Source organism: Megalopta genalis, chromosome 5 (assembly GCF_051020955.1).
Source record: "Megalopta genalis isolate 19385.01 chromosome 5, iyMegGena1_principal, whole genome shotgun sequence".
Taxonomy (NCBI): domain Eukaryota; kingdom Metazoa; phylum Arthropoda; class Insecta; order Hymenoptera; family Halictidae; genus Megalopta; species Megalopta genalis.
In genome coordinates, this window is record NC_135017.1 from 16,896,757 (window position 1) to 16,918,795 (window position 22,039).

At 38.4% G+C, this 22,039-nt stretch overlaps 4 protein-coding genes and 2 long non-coding RNA genes across 15 annotated transcripts; 3 read left to right on the forward strand and 3 right to left on the reverse strand.

Annotated features, from left to right (window-relative positions):
- Nucleotides 1–1,223: 1,223 nt before the first annotated feature.
- Nucleotides 1,224–2,909, reverse strand: LOC117227536 (uncharacterized). Its single transcript, XM_033482863.2, has 4 exons — nt 2,751–2,909; nt 2,480–2,632; nt 2,292–2,405; nt 1,224–2,198 (listed from the first exon to the last, which is right to left on the reverse strand). Exons 1-4 carry the CDS (start codon nt 2,907–2,909, stop codon nt 2,007–2,009), a joined length of 618 nt encoding a protein of 205 aa, XP_033338754.2. The 3' UTR covers nt 1,224–2,006.
- On the forward strand, nt 2,529–3,373 carry LOC143259428 (uncharacterized). Its single transcript, XR_013033320.1, has 2 exons — nt 2,529–2,668; nt 2,768–3,373. It is a non-coding gene; the product is annotated as an uncharacterized LOC143259428 (long non-coding RNA).
- A 614-nt stretch (nt 3,374–3,987) lies between these two features.
- On the forward strand, nt 3,988–5,298 carry LOC117227526 (apoptosis regulatory protein Siva). Of its 3 annotated transcripts, none has more exons than XM_033482831.2 (5): nt 3,988–4,123; nt 4,235–4,428; nt 4,499–4,692; nt 4,824–4,981; nt 5,067–5,298. In XM_033482831.2, exons 2-5 carry the CDS (start codon nt 4,311–4,313, stop codon nt 5,110–5,112), a joined length of 516 nt encoding a protein of 171 aa, XP_033338722.1. In that variant the 5' UTR covers nt 3,988–4,123; nt 4,235–4,310; the 3' UTR covers nt 5,113–5,298. The 3 variants fall into 3 exon arrangements, with proteins under 3 accessions (XP_033338722.1, XP_033338720.1, XP_033338719.1); XM_033482829.2 differs by having other exon boundaries at nt 3,998–4,173; XM_033482828.2 differs by having other exon boundaries at nt 3,998–4,428.
- Nucleotides 5,299–6,230: 932 nt separating this feature from the next.
- ATP7 (copper-transporting ATPase 1) lies at nt 6,231–18,888 on the reverse strand. Of its 7 annotated transcripts, none has more exons than XM_033482833.2 (15): nt 18,753–18,888; nt 18,371–18,440; nt 18,246–18,300; nt 13,548–13,966; nt 13,160–13,452; nt 12,747–12,968; nt 12,443–12,672; nt 12,169–12,358; nt 11,868–12,101; nt 10,926–11,796; nt 10,262–10,848; nt 9,987–10,190; nt 9,671–9,891; nt 9,427–9,591; nt 6,231–8,107 (listed from the first exon to the last, which is right to left on the reverse strand). In XM_033482833.2, exons 2-15 carry the CDS (start codon nt 18,432–18,434, stop codon nt 7,975–7,977), a joined length of 3,888 nt encoding a protein of 1,295 aa, XP_033338724.2. In that variant the 5' UTR covers nt 18,435–18,440; nt 18,753–18,888; the 3' UTR covers nt 6,231–7,974. The 7 variants fall into 7 exon arrangements, 5 of the variants coding, with proteins under 5 accessions (XP_033338724.2, XP_033338727.2, XP_033338723.2 ...); XR_013033467.1 differs by lacking the exons at nt 18,246–18,300; nt 18,371–18,440; nt 18,753–18,888 and adding exons at nt 8,198–8,412; nt 8,680–8,739; nt 15,955–16,257 and having other exon boundaries at nt 7,895–8,107; XR_013033466.1 differs by lacking the exons at nt 18,246–18,300; nt 18,371–18,440; nt 18,753–18,888 and adding exons at nt 8,198–8,468; nt 8,680–8,739; nt 15,955–16,257 and having other exon boundaries at nt 7,895–8,107.
- On the forward strand, nt 18,852–19,923 carry LOC117227534 (uncharacterized). Of its 2 annotated transcripts, XR_013033469.1 has the most exons (4): nt 18,852–18,984; nt 19,094–19,263; nt 19,374–19,611; nt 19,680–19,923. It is a non-coding gene; the product is annotated as an uncharacterized LOC117227534 (long non-coding RNA). The 2 variants fall into 2 exon arrangements; XR_004492099.2 differs by having other exon boundaries at nt 19,094–19,611.
- Nucleotides 19,806–21,760, reverse strand: ppan (Brix domain-containing protein peter pan). The gene is made up of 6 exons (XM_033482851.2): nt 21,630–21,760; nt 21,261–21,541; nt 20,982–21,192; nt 20,588–20,914; nt 20,191–20,524; nt 19,806–20,116 (listed from the first exon to the last, which is right to left on the reverse strand). Exons 1-6 carry the CDS (start codon nt 21,645–21,647, stop codon nt 20,028–20,030), a joined length of 1,260 nt encoding a protein of 419 aa, XP_033338742.1. The 5' UTR covers nt 21,648–21,760; the 3' UTR covers nt 19,806–20,027.
- Nucleotides 21,761–22,039: the final 279 nt, after the last annotated feature.

Consider the following 22,039-nt stretch of genomic DNA (forward strand, 5'->3'; position numbering starts at 1 on the left):
CGATATTATCGGAAACGAAAAATTTGTATGATCATTTTTGTATAGAATCTCCGCTTCGAGATCAATTCCTGTTCGGTAAAAATTTGTTTCAGCATTCGATAAAAAATTAATGCAACGGTAGAAGATTAAAGAATTCCGAGTATATGCATAATTTTACATTTTAATCTGCTTATTTTTTATATCGTCGACCTTCATACTGAACTCTCGCGTTATCATCACCCAAGGCGATCGATTTTCACCTACTTGTTTGCGAGAGTTACATTTCTGCTATTTTTAAACTCGTATGTCCCTAATTTATTTGGAACAAAATTTAAATATTACTTAAATGGCTCTTCGCGTGTATAAAATTTGTATAAAATAAGAGGGTGGGTTATTTTTCGAACATGTGGTTTTTGTAGGATCCACATACTCGTATGTACTTATCTATCCTCTTGGTCAACATTTGCTAACCGATAGCTAATCGTAGGATAAATAATCTTTATCTGTAAGATAGCCTTTTGTTTCGTTCGACATGAATCAATCTATCGTTCCTTAAAATTTCACTAATTTTTATTATTAGTCTCGCATTTCCGAGAGTCCTTATCACTTGTACTTTTCGCATTTCCATGTGTGTATAACTTTTTTCAATAGTTTAATATTCCTCGCCGGTTATTGTTCATTTATAATTTATGCCCAAACAATTGAATTTGATAGTAAATTGAAGAGCTTACTTACTTTATTGTAGGATGCTTTCATGCTTGGCGTATGCTTGGCGCAGATTTAAATAAGTTTTATAATCGAATTTTTTGTGAAAAATATTTTCATTTACTTATTTGTTTAAGTTTCGAGTATACTTGCGATTTATTCGAAGACTTATAATTATGCTCGATGCGTACAGTATATTTTTAGGTAGGGTGGGAAAAATCGTTATTATGAAATGTAAAAATAGGAGAAATGGCTTCACAAGGAAATTATATTGCCCTATCCTGTACAGCTTTTGCTCGTGCTTATCATTTCCAAGTTGGTCTTATCTGGTTGGAAATACGGTAAAGTCAGTTCGGTCATATACTTTTTATCGACACGCAGTACCGGGTGGTACATACGTCGAAAAATGGCACGGTCATTTATTATCGCTATTCGGTCTAATGACCATCGCCACTTGCATATTTTTATGAGTTAAGGTGAACTTACACGACGTTGCATGTTGAATATGTAAAAAAAATTATACAATTGGTACTATAACATACTTAACACCACGATTTATTTTGTATCACTAGAAACTAAACGAACATAGTTTAAATTTTGGAGCCATGATAAAAATCACCGTCCTTTTATAGCATTAGTTGCCTATTTTCATTGCAATATCAGCTCCCAGTAAAATCATAATATATTTATAGATATAGAAACTGTTTAGATTCTGTTAAAAAATTCAGAGATCGATACATTGTAAAGATTAAAAAATTGTTTTCGATCAAATTAGAATGGAAACAGAGATTCTAAACAGCATTATGTTGGGCTATTTACACGGAATGCTTTTAAATGCGAAGAACATTTCGAAAATAAAAGGCAAATATGTTTTTATCGTTTTACAAAGAATTCATATAAAGACCGCACAAATTGCACACATGAAACCGCCCTTTGCGTTTGCGTTATGTCGTAATACAACATCGTTAAAAGTAAAAATCCATTGCTTCTCACAATGTTAAATACTACTACGAGCTCGTCAATTGAACAGCAAATAATAGTTTAAATGCATCATATGCAGCGTATAATCAACAAACAGATGAGAATACAAATCTCAACGCTTTAAATGAAATATTTCCGCGGTATGTCTGCTCTGCATCATATAGTTGAATAAAATGTACAATAGAACGTAACAGTTACCGATAACGTAAATTATAATACTCTTTGATTTCTTGGCTTTGTACGACGTTCCATGCAACGTCGAAGAATTCTTATGCATGGACGTCGATAGATAAAAATGTATGATCTGTCATAAAAAAATGTTACGGCCGTAATCTTTCTCATCAAGATGTTAGTTTTGCTCCTAATGGCTGTGGTCTGGAATTACGTTCGAGTCTCTTTTGTTGTTGCTCGAACAGTCTCTGTTCTCGTTCCTGCCTCTTCTGTTCTCTCAATGTTTTTATAGGATCTCCAAACTCCTTCGATGTTTCTTCCTCCCAGCCAACGGTATTGTCTTCCCATTCTTCGAGTTCGTTCTATGTAAATATAATCTTATAAAACTTTTTCATTATTAAGTTACGAATGCTTAAAAAGTATTTGAACAGTTCTCGCGGAATATATTAACTTACAGATAATATAGGATCATTAATTATGGCAAACTTCGAAGAATTCCATGAAACAGTTTCTGACTTCTTATCTTTTACTAAAATTTTAGTTTGTCTGGTAATCCTCGGCGTCATGTCCTGAGGAAAACATAAAATATTAGGTCCTTATATGCGTTTGTTAGTCCTTATAAATTAAGCGTGCTGCAAATTACCTCGAAGAAATTCGCTTGTTGCTCTTCTGGCTCGTCGGTCGGCTTAGATGCTTGCTGTCTATATTGCTCGATTTTAGCTTGTATCGTATTCACTGGTTTGTCTGGCACAACAACAACGGGATTTTCCTCCCATTGATCCCACTGCTCTGATTCCTTGAGCAAGCATCTTCAGTGATTACTATTATCGAAGTTAGTGGTACAATAGGGTTTACATGATCTTGAAATCGTGAGATACAATAAACAGAGGATAATGGCAATGTATGAAACTCACTGCTGTGTTGTTTGTAGTACTTGGAACCACACCGACCGCTGACAACGGGATTGAATCGCAGGATGATCTACGTCGACGTCGAAGACAACACATGGCTCGTCTGAATATTCCCAGGAGAAGTACTACAAGAGCTTTTAGTCGATTTATTATAAACTCCATAGCTTTTTTCTGTGGCTTATCGGTATAAACCTAACCCCTTGTTTTAAGGCTAACAAAATATGTTATCTAATACGAGAAACCGAGACAGGGTGGACGTCATCTTGCAGAGAAACATTAAAAATAATGGGATTCCATGCTTATGACACTTTATGCTACGTTTGTAAATAAAATCAAGCCTAAGATTTCACTCCAGTTGTACCTCTAGGCTAACAACAACGATGTTATCGAAAAGTATTGAATCGAATGTGATCTACCTCGTCGATACTCGACTTTCAACAGGTTGCAGAATCGTTGTATTTAATGTTCAATTTTTCCGCGGCAAACTGTTTAAAGGAATAATTTTACATCGGCAATATAAGATTTATAGATTGTTACAGCGTATTGAAACACGAATGCCTTACATCGTTAATCTTTATTTATTGTATACATTTATGTAAGAATAAACTTTTTGTTACATTGTTAAATTCTGATTATTGTATTTATTCAATGTACGAATACATTACTCTCTTCTTGTATTGCAGTTTACATTTTACACCGCTACAGTAAATTTCTGAGAAGCCAATTTGTGTGTGTGTGTGTGTGTGTGTGTGTTATACTATTTCTTCATAAAGTTTCAATTCGAGTTTGCCATCGTAATTATTATCAATCCCTCTTTTTTCCAAATTTAATTAATAGTCAATTCATTATCGATTAATTTTCGGTTCAGACGATTTCTTATAAAATATTCTTTTGTTTTTTGAGATATTATCAACAGTCCATTCTAACCATGACTTAGAAGAATTTATTATATGTACAGAATATACGATAAATTCGTCAATAAGATTGTACAATATAAAATGCGACACGAATCATTTTGGTGTTTTTATAAATTTAAAAATAGCGCCCTTTTCGACGAGTGGCGCCTCTCGCGGCAAGTTTTCGAAGTTGCTTTCGGGGTCCGTACAGCGCCAATTAGTCGGGTGGCAAAACGCTGAAACTACTAGCCAAAATTTTGGCTAACAGTTTGAGCGTTTTGCCACCCGACTAATTGGCGCTGTACGGACCCCGAAAGCAACTTCGAAAACTTGCCGCGAGAGGCGCCACTATCATTCGTATATACAGAATGAAGAGTTTTCGAAAATCATTATTTATGGCAAAATTAGGATACAATTTTTCATATTAAATTAATGTATGCAAAGAGGATATATGCCAACGAACACTATATCTGGAACTGGGTCTTATAAAAACTTCCTTTGAAGTTTTTTTTTATTATTATTACATTTATGTATGTAATTTGGAACTCTACTTTAATAGAATAGATAAACATAGCACTATTTACATTCAAGCTTGAGCAGGACAATGCCGAGAAAACGTTGATCGTGCTTCTTAAAGCGGGCTATGAAATTATTAAATTGTTGAAGAATGCCGAAACGTGCGTGTCCATTTGAAGAAGATTTATCACCACAGTTAAAGATACACGTAGAAGAAAAACATGTCAATAATGGCATTTGCCAAGAGGAACGAATGAAGAGCGTTTACGGTATAGAGGTCTTAACATGAAATAAACAAAACGTTCGTTTTTAAATTTCTTGCTCTGTTATTTCACACAGGTAGAACAATGGATTTATTGAAAGAAGGTGTTAAATCGTTATCTCGTAGACTAAATTCATCTATGGACATGAATTCGATGGATATTCATTCACCGAAAGTACCATCTCCTCGTAAAAATAAACAAGGACATAATTCGAAGCAAATGGTACTAAACAGTAAATTAGAATTATTAGGAACGGATAAAGCTATAAAGGTAAGCTCTTTATTTGCTTCTTCTGTATCTATTCTATAGAATTCAAATGTATTTATTAAAAACTGTCTTATATTTTGTTAAAGAGAAATTTCAAAACTAATCTAATTTTTATTTAAAATATTTTTTTAAAGGATGTTCAACCGAAGTATGACCTTTGCGGATGTACTCGTGTTATAGAACAAAATACACGTAATAAATGTTCTTACTGTGATCAAGTTTTATGTAATTCATGCTTGTTCGAGTGCATCAGTTGTTCAGAACTATTTTGTCAAAATTGTTCTTTGCCAGTGTAAGCTATTTCATGCTAAATATATTTTCATTACGTTAAACATTCTAATATATATTAGAGGCTCATTTTGTTTATTTTATTTTAGGTATGATCATGAAGAGAAGAACAAGTGCCTTAATTGTTATAAATAATTTTTGGAATACTTGTGTATCATCTTTTTGTGGTTCATATTTATATTTCGTGTTGTCATTATTTAAATATATTTTTTTATTACAATCAAATGAAAAGCAAGCTGTATTTGTATGGTTCTGTATAAAAAAAGGAAAAACTATCTTATTATATTTTCCACAAAATAAACAAAATATTTTGTATATGAACTTATCTTTGTTTACAATCCCCTTCTTATTTTTTAATCGCTTAACATCTTTAATCGTTGAGTACTAATTACAATAAATGTGTCCAGTTCGAACCGAACTACAATGGTGTTCGAGAAAAGTTTCCTGTAAGGACAGTAATAAAGAAAACAAAACACTATCGCGTTTAGAATTTCCATCAGTCTTATCGAATCACACACAATAAAACGTTACCATGATTTCGGTGAGTCCACGAGGATCTTAAAAGTCAATATTTTCTTCATTTATATCGAACGCGCTATATCTTTGGATGAGAAAAGGGATAGCACCAATCAGTTAAGAAAATTCACTTTTGAAAAGAGAATACAGCGGCGCAAAAGAAAAGTATTACAGAGAAATTCATTGCTTCTAATTAATTGCAGTTCGAAAAATTGTTAACAGTAAATCACAGTTTCTTTGTTCATACATTTCCATTATGTTTTAATTAACTAAAACATTTCCATGTGAATATTATATTATGCTTGAAAAAATTTGATTTATTATTCAAATACAATATGGTTAAAGGAAAGAAAGAGTTTAAGTCACAGATGCAAGTCAGTGGAAACAATAAACAAGTAGATGCTAGCAGTACCCTGAAAGATGGCAATAACTTGGTAAGATATACAAATATTTGAAAATACTTAAATACTAATACAGAGTTACAGTGATCAGAAAAACGAACTGATTTATTTGCAGATCAAAAGTAAAGTAAAAAATGTAAAAAGTAAAAAACGGAAGATATTGATGCAACGTCACAATGCAGCTTTAGAGAAGAAATCCAAAAATATAGAATATCAGCAAAATTCTAAAAATTCCAATTTATCGTTGAACTACAACAAAGATGAACACGAATGTCAACTTGGATCGTCGAATTTGATGTTACAAGATTTGTCACACTATCCAACACTTACACGAGATGAGTTAAAAATGTTATTTATTAAATATAAGTTGGATGGACATTTTGAAGTAAATGAAAATTTGCCATCGTTTTCGGTTTTTCTAGATAACAAGTTAAAACATAGTTTTGATACACAATATTTACACTATAGTGACAATAAAGATACATATGAAAATTTGTATTGTAATAATGTTAATGAAAATCAACAGAATTTCATAGATAATGTATACAGGCAAGAAGAGAATCATATCGATGCAATGTGTGACATAGGAAATCATTTTCCAAGTAATGTTTCCAATATCAAAAGTTTCCAATATGAAAATAACAATTTTCCATATAATGTTCAACATGAAAATTTTCAAAATATCAGTGAAAATTCACAACAATATAATATACAGCCTATTGATCAGCCATCGAATTCAAATATATATTATGATCTTGACACAAAAGAGTGGAATGGTAACATGTTTTTAACAAATAGAAATGATAATAAAACTAGTAATTCTGAGATTCTTCCGGAACAAAATAATTTGTATACATACAGCCCAAATGTAAATTCATATATTCTGATAAATAATGAAAATTCTGACTATACTGCTACTACTAATCATGACTATCAACAGGAACAAGGATCATTTCTTTCGTCATTCACGAATGTTGTTAAGCATTATATTTAAGACATTTTAATATTATATCTATTATTTGAAGGTTTTGTAAAGGTATAGAAAGTTATTAAATTAATTAAAGTAAATTTATCATAGTATTTGCATGTATAAAATATTTACTATACAAATATACAGTTTTATGGTAAAGATGTGGCACAAAAAATATAAGTATATACATAAGTTTAATATTTTCTGCTAGGAAACTTCAACAATATATTAAATATATGTATATATGTATATTATGCTCTTAAAAAACGAACTAACATGATCATGTAAAAGATACTCTACTTGTTTTTGTTTATAAAAATGCCGATTAAAATTTTTATGAAGAATTATGTTCTGACGGTAAAAATATTTACGAAAAATAAAAAGTACAATCAATCGTGATTATTTGAATAGACTCGTCAGTCTATAATTTTTACTTGGAAATAATCAATAATATAATATATTTAGTAATGTATGTTATGTTGTAATAAACTTCGTGTGTACTTCAAGTCTTGTACATGTATTTGAACCAAAGCATGGTCCCCCATAAACTTTTTACTTTGTATAGCAATCGTTTAAAATACTTTCCTTTGTATTTAAATATAACAAAGTCTTTCAACTTTTATAAAATAATAACTACAGTTTTAGTGTAAATTCCGTTAAGTACAAAAAGTATAGTGAAATCTAGAAAATTATAAGAAATGTCTTTTTCAATAACAAAAGACAAAGTATCACAATACTAGTAATGTCGCAGCTCATATAAAAGTGATGAATCATTTTGCCGTATAAAGGTATCATTCACGATTTTTGTAACACTTTTTGCTTGCAAAAATTACGGTACAGGTTGAATTAACAAGATTTGCTATCGAAAATAACTTTTTTCTCCGTAATGTTAGCAAGGAACGTTTCAAATAAATTATATTACACTTGATGTGACAAAATATAGCATAATTTGTTTAAAATATTTCTTGGTACAATCAGAAGGAGATGAATTATTTTAGGAAACGGTTCTTATTAATTCACTCCGTATATGTAAGAATGTAAGTCCATAAATTATTGCCAAAGAAAATTTGGATATATAAGTTAAATATTTAAAAAACCGTATCTTACGAGTTATAGAGGAGTTATGTTTGTACGATCCTTTGGGTTTTTGCAATAGCCAGAGAAATCCGTTGCTAAATCAATTTCGTCTACATCGTCACCGAGAAGTCGACCCTCTACGTCATCTTTAGATCTTCTGAACAGTCTGTAATGAAAGTGTTATTATAGAAAATAATGGTTACACTTAGTATGGAACGATTAAAGCGCAGGTAGATGAATATTAAATATGTATTACCTTGTTAACCATAAAAGACAGTTTAGTTTAAACATTTAAATATTGTGCAACTATACCATATTTTCTATACGTTTCGTTAAGCTATGCACATGATGTATTTATACACAAAAATGTACTCGGATCATGACATTGGCATAATAAAAAGATATATCTTCACATTGAATACTTGTTACAAATGTTATGAGAGGTAATACATCTCTCATGCATTGCATTAGCTATAAAATTGATAGCTGAATTAGTCACAGCCTATTTTACACACCAATACTACTAGCTGAAAGCAAATTAAAGCGGGCACGCTGTTCAAAATAGTATAAAAATGAAAATCTATACAAGGAAAATTACTCATGAGATTAACTGCGGTTTTCTAAGTAACATCTTCGTCGAACGTTGTAATATTATGAAATATCACAACATTTCAAATCCACGCATACGTGTGTAATGAGAAATAAATGTTGTATAGACATGCAGAATAATATACAAACCAACAACCAAAACGGATGCTTATCTTCAGGATGGGGTCACATGTCTAGCACGTAATGTATCTATTTAAAAAATTATTAGTATTTATTTACAAAATCTCTTTGTACAATAATCAAGATAGACGTACAATACTAATTAAGAGTAATCGTGTCTTTTTTTTTTAACATCACAGTATCTATTTGCATTTAATACAAGTATATACAATTCGTTAAGATTTTAGAAACATTGTTGTACAAGTCTTTTCTCGAAATTACTTATAATTCTTTCAAAATTGTACATTGTTCAAAGCATTACCTCTTTCACGAATAAATTTTTCCATTCGATCTTCTATTAAAATTCTGTTACGTGTTACAGATATCGTTTGGACAGAGGCAGATTTTTTAAGTTCACAGCCAGTTTTATTTGCACCCAAGACATTTTAAATTCCAATAGCAATAGGAAATATGCTATCTCTATTGTTAATTACATTACGATCAAGCTAGTGCTTTTATATACAAATTTGTATTAGCAATATATATCAACGAACGATATTTTAACGGTCTTTGTTAGTATATTGGTACACTGTCGAGAATAAAAATGAAAAAGAAAAACAAGCAAGGAAGATCAAATAAAGCCGCCACCTTATTATTAATTACAATTAAAGGGATAACAACGTTGGTGTTACAATTGTTTCGCTGTAACTCCGTCAAGCAGTGGGATTATTATAATTTCGTACATACTTTGAAAGCATAGTAGTCGTGTTTGCATACCTGGACAATGTCGAGGCAGACCTGTGCATAATTGGCATTACTGAATCATCCAAACCGCGATGAAGGGAAATTGTATCGAGGTCGAGCATTCTCGCAGTGGAATGGGCCCGCATTGCTGTCAAATATTCTGCAGTTTCTAGTGTAGCCTTTGTTGGTTTACGATACCTGGTAAACAAACGTTAAAAAGTCAATCTTCAATCTTTTTTATAGTTTGGAAAACGTTTACTTCGGTCGGCATTCTTACAATTTTAGCAATAAAGAATTTCCAACAACGGACACGGAACTTAAAGCCATGGCTGCCGAAGACATCCACGGTTGTAAAAAGAATCCGATAGAACTGAAAATCCCAGCTGCTATTGGAATCCCCAATAAATTGTAAACACTGGCGAACAAGAAGTTCGATCTTATCCGACAAACCGTTTTCCTCGATAGATCCAAGCATGCGATCACATCCAAAAGATCGTTCTGCAGGAAATTTAATACATTATTTCTCATTAAACACCAATTCTTTTTTTTTTAATTAAAAAATGGCTTACTAAGTGTATACATTACGAGCTTACCCTCATGAGGACCACGTCCGCAGCTTCTACGGCAACATCCGTGCCAGAAGCTATTGCGATGCCAACATCCGATTGTGCAAGAGCTGGACTATCGTTAACACCGTCTCCTACCATTGCAACCCTCCAGCCTTGGTCTTGCAGTCGCTGAATTTTTGCTACCTTATGCGAAGGTAACACCTCTGCGAAGACTCTGGTGATACCAACCTGTACATTTCAAGAGTGCATGCATTTTAATTACTGATTTGTATAACGTCGAAGATTATAATATTCTTTACCTGTCTGGCGATAGAAGCAGCGGTCTTCCTGTTATCGCCGGTCAAAAGTATCACCTCTAAGCCCATTTTCTTCAGCGTGTAAATCGCCAGATGGGCTTCCGGCTTGACCGTGTCGGCCACGCTAATCATGGCCACTAAAACATTATTAACTGCAGCCAAGACTGCCGTGTGACCTAACTCTTCTTCGGTAGTCATCCGCGTTTCTACCTCCTGTGGTATATTCACACCGTTTCGCCGCATCCACTCTCTGTTGCCGATGCAGATCTCGTACAGGTCCTCCTTATCGGCTTGGTCACCGTGCGAATCCGGGCTTAATAATAATTCCAAGTTCAAGTTCCGTCTCTCTTGGGTTGTGCTCGAAATCGACACGACGTCGATCGGCACGCTATTCAAATTGTACGATCCGGAAGACAATTTTTTCGTATGGTTTACATAGTTGACGATTTGCTCGGATTTGATAGCTTCGGACAACGTGTTCGAAATGTGGGATACCTTGCATTTGAGGCCGCAACCGGCAACCGTTTGAAAGTTTGAACACTGTCCAGTCGATTCGGAACCGATCGTATCTTTTACGAAACGGACAATTGCTGGAAAAAGAGCAACAAAAATGTAGCGGAAAATTGGTGTAAACACAAAGAAAGACGTCTACTCGAAGAGAGCTTACCGGATGCGATCGGATGCTCGCTGTTAGTCTCGGCTGTGCAAACGATAACTAGGAATTTCGCCAGCGAACAGTCTTTCTCGTCCACGAACAGACCTATTTTCGTTACCATCGGCATGCCGTGCGTAATTGTGCCGGTTTTATCGAAGACAATACATTTGATTTTGTGCGCGTTCTCCAAAGCCTCGGCACCCTTGATCAGTATGCCGTTGAGAGCTCCGACCCCGGTGCCGACCATAACGGCGGTCGGTGTGGCCAAACCTAACGCACACGGACAGGCGATCGCCAACACGGATAGGGCGCTTCGAAAAGCGTACTGGAATATGATCTCTTCCCTGTTCATGCCGTGCTTGTTGATGTGATCGTTGTGCGATATCGGCAATTTCTCTATATTTACATGTCCTACTATTATCCAAATAATTAGAGTCACTATGGAGACGGCGATAACCATGGGTATGAAGTAGCCCGCAATCTTATCGGCCAAGTGCTGGATAGGCGCTTTATTGGTTTGCGCCTCTTCGACCAGACGGACGATTTGTGCGAGCGTCGTGTGCTCGCCGGTGTGCGTTGCGGTGACCAACAAGGGTCCATTTTGATTGATCGATCCACCGATCACCACCGAGCCCTTCTTCTTCGGCACCGGCATGCTTTCCCCGGTGATCAGACTTTCGTCGCAAGTCGAGTGTCCCGTGAGAACTCGACCGTCGACGGGGACTTTGGCACCTTGAACTACTTTCAACACGTCTCCGCGCTGCACCAGATCTACGCTAATTACACGCTCCGACAGTATTTCGTTGTTCGGACCTATGGTAACCAGCACCGCATCCGTTGCTTTCAAGGACAACAACTTTGACAATGCCTCGGATGTTTTGCCCTGCAACGACAGTATCTTTGTTAGAAATTTGTTCGTTATAACGTGACAGCTATACGTTGCTCGTAAAGTACCTTCGCGACGTGTTCCAACCATCTTCCTAAACTGATGAAGACCAACAACATCGGAGGAGTGTCGAAAAACGTTTGAGGACTAACGTGCTCTTGCATGATCATCGCAGCGGCGAGAACGGCGACCGAATACAGGTAGGATATCGTGGTGGTCATAGAAATTAGAACATCCATGTTCGTCGTACCGTGCTTCAGAACTTTGTAGGCTTGGACGTAGAAGTGCCAGCCTCCGAAAAACTGCAAATATTATTAGTTGACGGATAAAGAATATTTCGCCGTTCTTTCGAAGATTATCGACGATTACCTGGACCGGAGTAGAAAATATAAAAAGAATCAAATTCTCCCACGAAAGACCCGGCACCACGCAGCACATGTCCTCGTGCGTCTTCTCGCCGACAGACATGACCACCATAAAGTACGTCATGGCCAACATGCACGGTATGCCGAATATTAAAGATACCAGGAAAGCAGACCTCCACTTGTTTATCTCTTCTCTGCGTAAAAACATGAAACACGTAGAGAAACATGTGAAATGGAAGCACCGTGCAGGAACGGGTGGTCCCGATCGCGGAGCTCACCTGTGGTTCAAATAGTCTCTGTTCTCTTTATCTCTATTACTAATTACAGTCGCTGTGAAACCTATCTGGTTGATGCATTCGATGATATCCCTGAGACCAGTTTTATCCGCGTCGTACTTGAACTTGCCACGTTGCGTCGACAACGCAACTGCAGCCGAACGAACGCCTGGCAGTTTCTTTACAGTCGATTCTATTTTATTCACGCAAGATGCACAGGTCATGCCTGCAATCTAATCGACGAACGGTACAACACACATTCCATAGAATAGCTCGGTGTCCCATGAAATCAACCAAAAAAACTCACGTTCAATTCGATCTCTCCCTCGCCAGATCCCGGTTCCTCGATCAAGGTTGTAGGGAAGCCCAACTCGGATATGCTGGAGGCAATATCCACCGCCCTTATTTTCTCCGGGTCGAACGCGACCTCTGCCTTGGCAGCCAACAAAGCCACCAAGATGCTGTTTACGCCGTACAATTTTTTACAGTGTTTCTCTATGGCAGCAACACAGGAAGCGCAGGTCATTCCCTTTGGAAAACGAATCGACACACGGCGTCAAGGCAAGCACGCAGATCAACGATGTAACGATAACACCCGTGAATTCGAGGTAACAAAGAGTACTTTTGAGCCCATCCCCGCGCAAACCTCGTCAAAGTCGGCTCGCGTAACCCGGACATGTTCCCATGACATAATACGAATCTGGCGCGTCGAATATTTACCGTTATGTGCAGACAACATTTCGCCAGTTGCGGCTGAACTTTTATGTCTCCGGCACCGTTCATTACCGGCGGAACATCTCCGTTCGCCACGTTATTGTTCTTCGACGTTGCGTCCGTCGCCGTGGCGTGAATCTTGCCGTTCACCTCCTTCACGAATGCGTCGAAGCCCATTTGTTCTATTCTCTCCGCTATTTTCTCCGCTGTTAGATCCTTCCCATTGTAGACCACCTTTGCTTCTTTGTTCTCCAAACTGACGTTCACTTCGCTTATCCCGGGCTGTTCCGACAAGACGCCTAGAAAACGACAAGGGGAACGAATGAAAACACAGGCACGAAGTGTATCGGGTTATGTTAAAGAAAGCATTGTGTTTCAGGAAGCTGCGACTTACTCGTGATGGTCTTCACGCAGGACATACAAGTCATGCCATCGACGTGTATGTTGCACACGTTGACCGAAGGTTCCGGCTCGTTGTCAGCTTTGGACTGGTCCAAAGGGTTGGTCCGATCGTTGCCGAGGGATGCAACGAACCCCATATCCTCTACAGCTTGGACCAGGTCGGCGGCAGTGATCTCGTCGGGCTTGTAATCGATGTACCCGGCCTTCTCCCCCAGCACCACCCTTATTTTCAGGACCTCGGGTCTGCCGCCTACCGTTGCCTCGATGTTCCTCACGCAGCTCTGACATCGCATGCCCTCGATATTAATCCTGACCGTGGCGGTATTCGAGGAATCCGCGGCTCCGTGGGAGCGGGGCACGCGGACCAAATGCGTCGTGCCCTCGAATCCGGCGTCCTCGTCGTCGTCATCCCTGAACAATGAACATCGATAATCGGGTCGGTCGTTTGTAACAAAAAATTATTAAAATCGTTATCGGACGAACGATTAGGTGACCTAGACGGGACGATGCTCGAGAACGAGAGAGAACGATCGAGGAAACGCGTACGCTCGATCTTTCGTCGACTCGAACGTTGGTTTTGCTATAAATTCGCGTTATCTGTTCAAAACTTGAAAATGCGATCGGGCGCGCGCGACCTAGACGGCCAGTTAAACAAACTACCGAGATTATGACCGCGCGTGCAACGCTACTTGTTTCTTCCGCTCCGTTTCCCGTTAGCATAAAAACCATCCGCTCACCCGGCCTTATCGCGCGGGGAAAATGTTTTTGAATTTATCGTGCTTATATAACGTATGCATTCGTTGCCGATGTCGCGATCGTTGTAAAACGGCTTATCGTCGTTTTATGGGTCTATAGAATTTTTCACGATTCGTCGATTCGACGTTAACTACGCGTTATTGCGGCATTAGCTGCCGAGGACAATAATTGTCGAAGCACTGGTACGTTCACGGCGGCGATAGATCCCCCGAGCTCCGAAGTATAGGAAATAAAATCGAAGGTATGCGCGAGGCACGAATTATCCATAGATTATCCTTTGCCTTACGTCTTACACTATGCTGTACTATTTCTATTTTTTCGATATTACGGCGACATTCTGCTATGCGCATTCACGGTGGTTCTATGTATATTTTCGAAGAACATAATAGGAAGATGTTGGATGCACATAAGTAGCTGCAGCGCGTAATACTCGAGGTCAAGTAGGATCGCGCCACGTTCAACGATAAAAAGAAAAGCTGCAAAATGAATCGAGAGAACGAACCGCGTCGAAAAGTTGCATACAAATCCATTGTCACGTACCATTTGTCTATAAAAGGTTGTCTATCGTCGTCGAACATTCTAGAGAAATTCTAGCGAAGCTTCGAAATCCGTAATAGTTCGATCTAGTTATGAAATCGACGGATGAATCACTGTTCCGACGATCATCTAGGCTACGAGCACCACAACCGACTATCCGACACCCTTAAATCGAGTCCCGTTGCCAGGCTTTCGCGCGCCCGCGTCGCGTCGGGAAGACGGCAAGAAGAGGGGTGCCTTCGACGGGGGAGGTATTTCGGACGCGATAGTCGCGCGAAGACTCGCGAGATCGTGGAAACCGTGGATCACGAGAGATCGTACATCGTGGACCACCGCCAGGCGTCTAGGAAGTCGTCGACGATCTTTCTGCTGACGTAATTGATAACGATAACGACGAAGATGACGCGTCGCAGGTCGCAGGGGGCTTGTTAGCCTCGTTATCGGGCACGTAACCAGGTGAAAAAAGCTCCGGCGATGCACGGATACGTAAATGGAGCCGTGACGATCGAAGATATTTCGAAAAGCGAATCGATAGCGGGTCCCGCGATCGGCGAAGAGGGGCGATCGTGACGCGACGCGAACCGTGTGCTCGAATTGATATCGGCGGCAGACTGATAGTTCCTGTAATCGTCTATCGGTTAGCGGCCGGTTCGGCTGCTTTTCTTGCGCACCGATTCGATAGCACACGAAACTCGAACATTTCGTCTGGCGATACGCGAGAACGCTCGCCGGTCTCGCGCACAGCTCTCTTTTTGAATCGATCTAGTCTAATCTGGATTCTCCACGCTCGGGAACACACTTTCGCTACGGAAATATTACGGAATTCCAATCTTTCAATTGGTCGTTCGTGGAACCTCGAGCTATTTCAGCGATCCTACTACAGTCGAGTGCGCGTACGCTCGATCTTGCCCTTGAATCTTCGAGGAAACGGGGACACCTGTCCGTGATACACCGTACGGCGAAAAGAGAAATGAAGATTCAACGAATGGTCACACTTTCTACCCTCGGCACTTTCATTGGAGACGCGTGGTTTTCTTCCGACCGAAGTTCTCGGATCGAAGGTCTTTCTAGACACCTTTTTCGCAGTTTAGGGGATGAACACTAACCCGATCAGTTTTCTGCGGCCCTCGTAATCGATGTTGCTGCGAGTCCGCGGCCAAGAAGAGGCTCCTCCGCGAATATTTAGCAGATTTCGACCCGCGGATCTCGCACGGTGCACGATCGGCAGAACGTAGTTCGTGATCTTAGTTCGATCCATCGTCGGATAAAATTTCACGGGCAGAGTTCTTCGACATCGGCTCGTTATCTCGACGAGATCAATGTCGCGAAGAGAACGGGGGACAGTACCACTGTGCAAACGCGCGACACGCAAACTTCGTGGATCGAGTCCTCCTTATCGGACCTCCGAAACGGAGTCAACTTTCCTGCTGGTGTTTCAATAAACTCGACAGAGGCTGGCTTTGTTTACTCTATTCTTTCGTATCTCTGAGACGCGCGACGTGGCAAATTTTTGTTTCCCATTGTTCTCCCTCGGAAATCGAAGGGTCTATTCGAAAGATGTCTATCACGAATGCCGGTCTTTCTCTGTAAAAGTTCAACAACCTGTTGATTCTCGCGATCTATATATAGCGGTATATCCATGTGAAACCATATTTTTCGGCAATCGACGAACACATCGTTACGAGAAACTGCCGTTAACCGGTATCATGACTCGACGGAATCTCCTCTTCCTCCGTCTTGTGTAAGGCACTATAATTGTTCGAAGGCACGACCATGGAATAATTCGTGGCACAAGGAGACTCGAAAGAGCAAAACGGAACCCGCGACACGTTGAACCAGTGGCAACTGGTCGCGGAAATCGGTCTCCTCGGGACTAGTTACACCGAAGAGAACGCTTTCGAACGGTACGCGTAGACGAGGGAGAAAGGACTGCTCCAGTTAAGCGTGTTACACGTGCATGTATGCATACGTGTACACGTATAGAGCAATAAACGAGACAGGATTTTCGTGGAAACGCTTCGACGGCTCGTCGTCGTGAACAAAAGCTTTTTCGGAAATGAACTTACCCGAAGTTTCGTGTAGGAGTCAGCAGTTTGTACTTCCAAGCGGAGTAGAATTGCTGCATCTTGCGAACCGGTTTCGCGTACATAGTTTTCGGAGATCTGAACGCGCGCTACGTGTTTTCGTTTACAATCGCGAACGTATCTCGGAAAGTGCATCAAAAAGCAACTCGACGCATTTACGACCGGTTAAAATATGTTTTATAGAAAGTCGAAAATATCATCTTGTTCTTCGGTGGAACGTCCGCGATTTACAAACGTCGAGTGATCGACACGGCGAAAATGCCGATGGCATAAACGCGAAAACGAGTGTTTACGCTATCACGAGCAACTGTATTACGACACAAGATAAAAAACGAACAGGATAGAAAATCGCGCGAACCGTGCGCACTGCGCTTCAATAAGAATTTGAGGGAGCACAGTCGCCCGGCACCAACGATCAATAGGAAGGTCGTATTTCGGAAGTCGATCTAGCTCCCATTTGTTTGATTAGTAAATACGGCCGTTGTTTGAAATGCCGATTGATCGACCGATAACGTTCCTCTGTTCTCCACGTTCTTCTCCCGGTGCGACGACGTGTGTCGACGAGCGTGGGCGCACGATTTTCAAAACACGAGAACGAACGAGAATTTCTGTCCTGCATTCGATTCGAATCGAATATATATTTACGCGCTCTTGTTCCGTTCGATTCGAGTGCGATGTCTCCGCTGTTGCACGCAAGTGTTAACGCGACCGTGTTAATTAATAAACACCATTCTTCGGTAGGCAGCTCCGGTTGCGCTTTCGATAACAAATATCCTCGTTTACTAGGCGAAGTCGGAAACGTTCCAACTTACAATATGTAGAAACGGTGAGTTCAAATTCTTCGGAAAAAGCCATCCGACCTTCGCTGTTTTCCGATAGCGCTGTAATTACCGATAAACGATAGCAATACCGGCGATACTTTGTACGCATATGTACATACGGGGTGGCTCGGTTGCTCGAATCATCTAATTACTATACTCCAAATATCTTAATTTGAATATTGTTAAAAAATCGTTAATAATAATAAGAAGAATAATAATGATAATAATGTAAATCTAGATTGCCGTATCCGTGAGATACCCAGTGTATATAAACATTTAAATTTAATACCCGATCGCCTGTCCATTTGCAGATAAAATGATGTATGTAGATACTACCTATTGTTACATTCTTGCCGATTACTGTATGTAATAGATTGCTTAGACCTTGGATTACCTAAGAAGTATAAAGCAAAGCTTTGAAGCCAGTCGTTCAGCTTTGAATTTTTCGATTCTGTTTCAGTGTATAAATGCCAATAGCAGAAAGGCACTCACCTAATTTTTGTCGATAATGCTTCTTCGCTTGCTATGGTTGTCCTGTTTATTTGTCCTGAAACATGAATATTTTTATAGAAATTAAACAGCCTTAAGATCGTGACGTTCGAAGGACATTCGAATACCTGTATTTATTTCACCGAGTTGGTAATTATCTTCTGCCGGTTCCTTTGTGTCGACTGCCTCCATTTTCTCCTGTAAAATAAAAATACAGAATAGATGAGGGTATAAATAAACGTTTTGAAACATGGACGTTTTAACTATTATCGTGTAAAAGTAAGTCCTATTTGTCTATCTATCGTTATCCAACAAATAAGAAAAATACACGAGAATAAACTATTGGATGTTAACAATGGAATCGACAATTGATACTTCTGATTCGCGCTATTGTTCGTTAATATGGAGCACGCGATCATCAGCTAACAACGGTGAAACAAAATTATCACGAGTGCTCGTGTGTCTAAACGTGTTATCGAATCGTGAAAAAACTGTAACAAAGATACATACCAGTTACGGATCGAATGGAGTACTTTCATCAATGCAAACAGAAGTTTTGACTTATTCACTGATTCCCACGAAATATGTGTCATAGAAACAAATGCTTCGATCGTGGGACTTTCTTGTTTGTCGATCGCAATGACAGTTGTCGAGATACACTTTGCTCTGAATTCGCCGAACAAGAACTACACGTACATACAGTCATCGAGAACTGGGGACGAGATTCGGTATAATAAATTAGGTTAAAAAGCTTTCCTCTTGTCTTTATCTTCTGTGTACCTGTCGGGAAACGTTAAACAACCAATTGTAAAGGTGTCATTATGTTACACTTTCTAATTCGGAAATTTTAGGTGTATCGGATGAGGAGTCGAGATCAGGCCACCAGATGGAAACAGATGTGTTATGGTACGGTCAATTACGTTATTGGCGATTGGCGAACCACGTACACAAGCGCACAATCGAGTCCGCGCGACAACCGAATGACTGATCTATCATGTTCCGAATCTGGAGTGATCGAATTGTCAGTATAATGTGTAACCAATACTAAATACCGACTACCAAATTTCAAATTATTTTGTGATTGATTCCCTGAAAATAATTCTAATAAATTTAAATCGATGTTTCTTTTAGCTTGTGCTAAAACTTAAAGAGTAATTTGCTACGTGTAGCCAACCTTTATTTTTCAACTTAATTTATGACGAAAATAAATGATTGCTCTGTCGAAATCAATCACTGACACTTTATCAAAATTAATGTAGCGATGAAGAAAATAATTAAAGATCGTTTGACTTACTGATAGTGAACGCGGGTCGCCAATATGAATATGCGCATCGGAGATTGATCTTTTTCGGAATTTAAAAATAAAAAGGTGGGTTGACATTTACGAAATATTAAGGTGACTGCACAATGGCTATTATGTTATATGTTATTCTATAGATGGCACTTGCGTATTTGCCTAATCTCTTTGCGTGTTTGCCTACCTCATTCATAGAAAATCTATGCCCGAAGCAACCAATCAGATGACAGGAGGTTCAAATTCAAATGAAAATGAAACATCTGTAATGGAACATAATAAAAAATGTATCAGCCACGCAACGCGCGAGCAAACATAATTTATTTTAAAAATTATACAGTGCACTAGTCAATATGTGATAAATAAAATTGGTATAGTTTTTATAGACGTAGTGTATAAAATTATTGTTATTAAAAAATATTTTACTCAGTATATTGCTATGTAATGTACAAAATTATTTCATGTAATTGACGTGAAAGCGTTAAAGTAACTCACGATTCGTTAGGCTTTGCTTTTTTCGTTTTATATTTAGGTGCGAATTTTTTCGGCCTCTTCTCGCCAACTTTTTTCTGAAAGAGATCTACAAGAAAAAGCGAGTTTATTAATAAGCTTGGTTAATTCGATTAATCGAAAGCCACAATGTCAAACAATCACCTTTATCTGGTTCTTCTCCTACTTCATCGCGATAGTACTGAGCATCATCGTCCTCTTCCACCGTGTTCTCTTCAACCGGTTCCTTTGCAAGCTTCTGCAATAATATTTCACTTTCTTTCTTCTTCTGTATTCCTTTTAGCGATTTCTCTTTGTGTTCTTGCTTCTCTTTATCTTTTCGTCTTTTGTTTTGTTCTTGAATCTTTTTCCTCTTGTCTTTCAACTGCTTCCTTTCTTCTCGTTTCTTCTTTATCAGCAATCTTTCTTCTTCCGACTTGTGAACATATTCGTGGAAAAGTACTTCACCATCCAAAAGTCCGTCTTCAATTTTAATTAACTAGAACAATTTTTATCAGTACGAGCGCTAACTGCCAATCGTCGACGAAAATAGATCACCTACCTCTAACGTTAATCTGGGACCTAGCTCGGACAATCTAATTGCACTTGTATTACTCGCGTGATTACCACGGGAAGACAGTGTTTGCGGTAGCGTGACCTGGTCTGCAGGATCGTCTTCACCTTCGCTTTCGGAAACGGTTCCTTTTGTCAAAAACTCAGAAAAATCATTGCATTTGGACAAATTTGGTATCTTAGCTTGTACTATCTTCTTAACACCTTTCGATAGACCAACAGGCACAACTCTGATAGCGTAATGTCTGAGATCGATTGTTTTCGATGTTGGATTATAATTCAAGCACAAACATCTGCGAATTGTACTTAAATTTACCTAAAACATTTGAAAATAGATATTACCTTAATAACGAATTTGGTTCAGATAAATTTCTTAGACTTACCGAAGTTAAATTTATTGTAGGGAACATATTTTGAAACATAGAAGCGATAAGCTTCAATTGCATACCTTCTCCACTAAAATTGTTTAATACTACTAGCGGAGAACTTTTGAAAAGTTCTTCGAAGACCATTTGTTTTTTCAACACAGATACCACATCGCGTGCTAGAGAGAAGCTGTGTACTTTAAACGATAGAGTCGGTCCTCTTGGTAATCTGTAACATAGTTTATCCATTAGCCGTGCTACAGTATTTCGTATAATCGATACAAATAGTGTTTATACCTGCATAGTTTAAAATACATTCCTTGTTCTGCTCTCGTGAAAATACACATGTGCGTAACATGAAGCAGGCTCGAAACAGACAAAAAGTCTTTGATAGTGTTTCGCTTCCTTTCTTTTAACGATGCAGCTGTAAATGGCTCCATAATTTTACGGAAATCCCGAGTGAGCTCCACTATGTTCTCTCCGGGTAAACCGCGATGAATAACAAACGAATGCGGTGCCTTTACCAAATCTGGATTTTCTTCCAGATTAATATGTTTATTTTTTTTTACACATCGACCCTGTGTAATGTTTGTTTATATTCATTAGTCTTAATCCTAGCCATACTTAAAAGATTCGAATTCATTTAAACTTTAGGCGAATACAAACCTTTTTACGGCGACCCATAGTGTAGCTTTAAAAAGTCGAGGTTAGGTTGTATATCACGTGTATACAATAAGCTACCGTGAAGTTGCCGTTATCATGAACGCAGGTTGACCACAATAACGAAGTGAAGATACCTTCAAGAAGATTAAAATTATTACCTAGTTATATTTTTCTCATAATTTGGCAACTTCTGTTAGTAATAATTTTTTAAATTTAAATATATCCAAGATATCGTTTACATAGATGTGATAATGTCCCGTAACAAGAAAGTATACCATATTTTTAATTACTCGATATCGATCATCGAAACGAATGATCACATTCTCTATTTTCTAGCTGATTTTTCAATATTATAAAATTCCTGATATATTACTCGAAGGTAGCACCGAAAAACAAAGGCTTTGAAAAGAAAT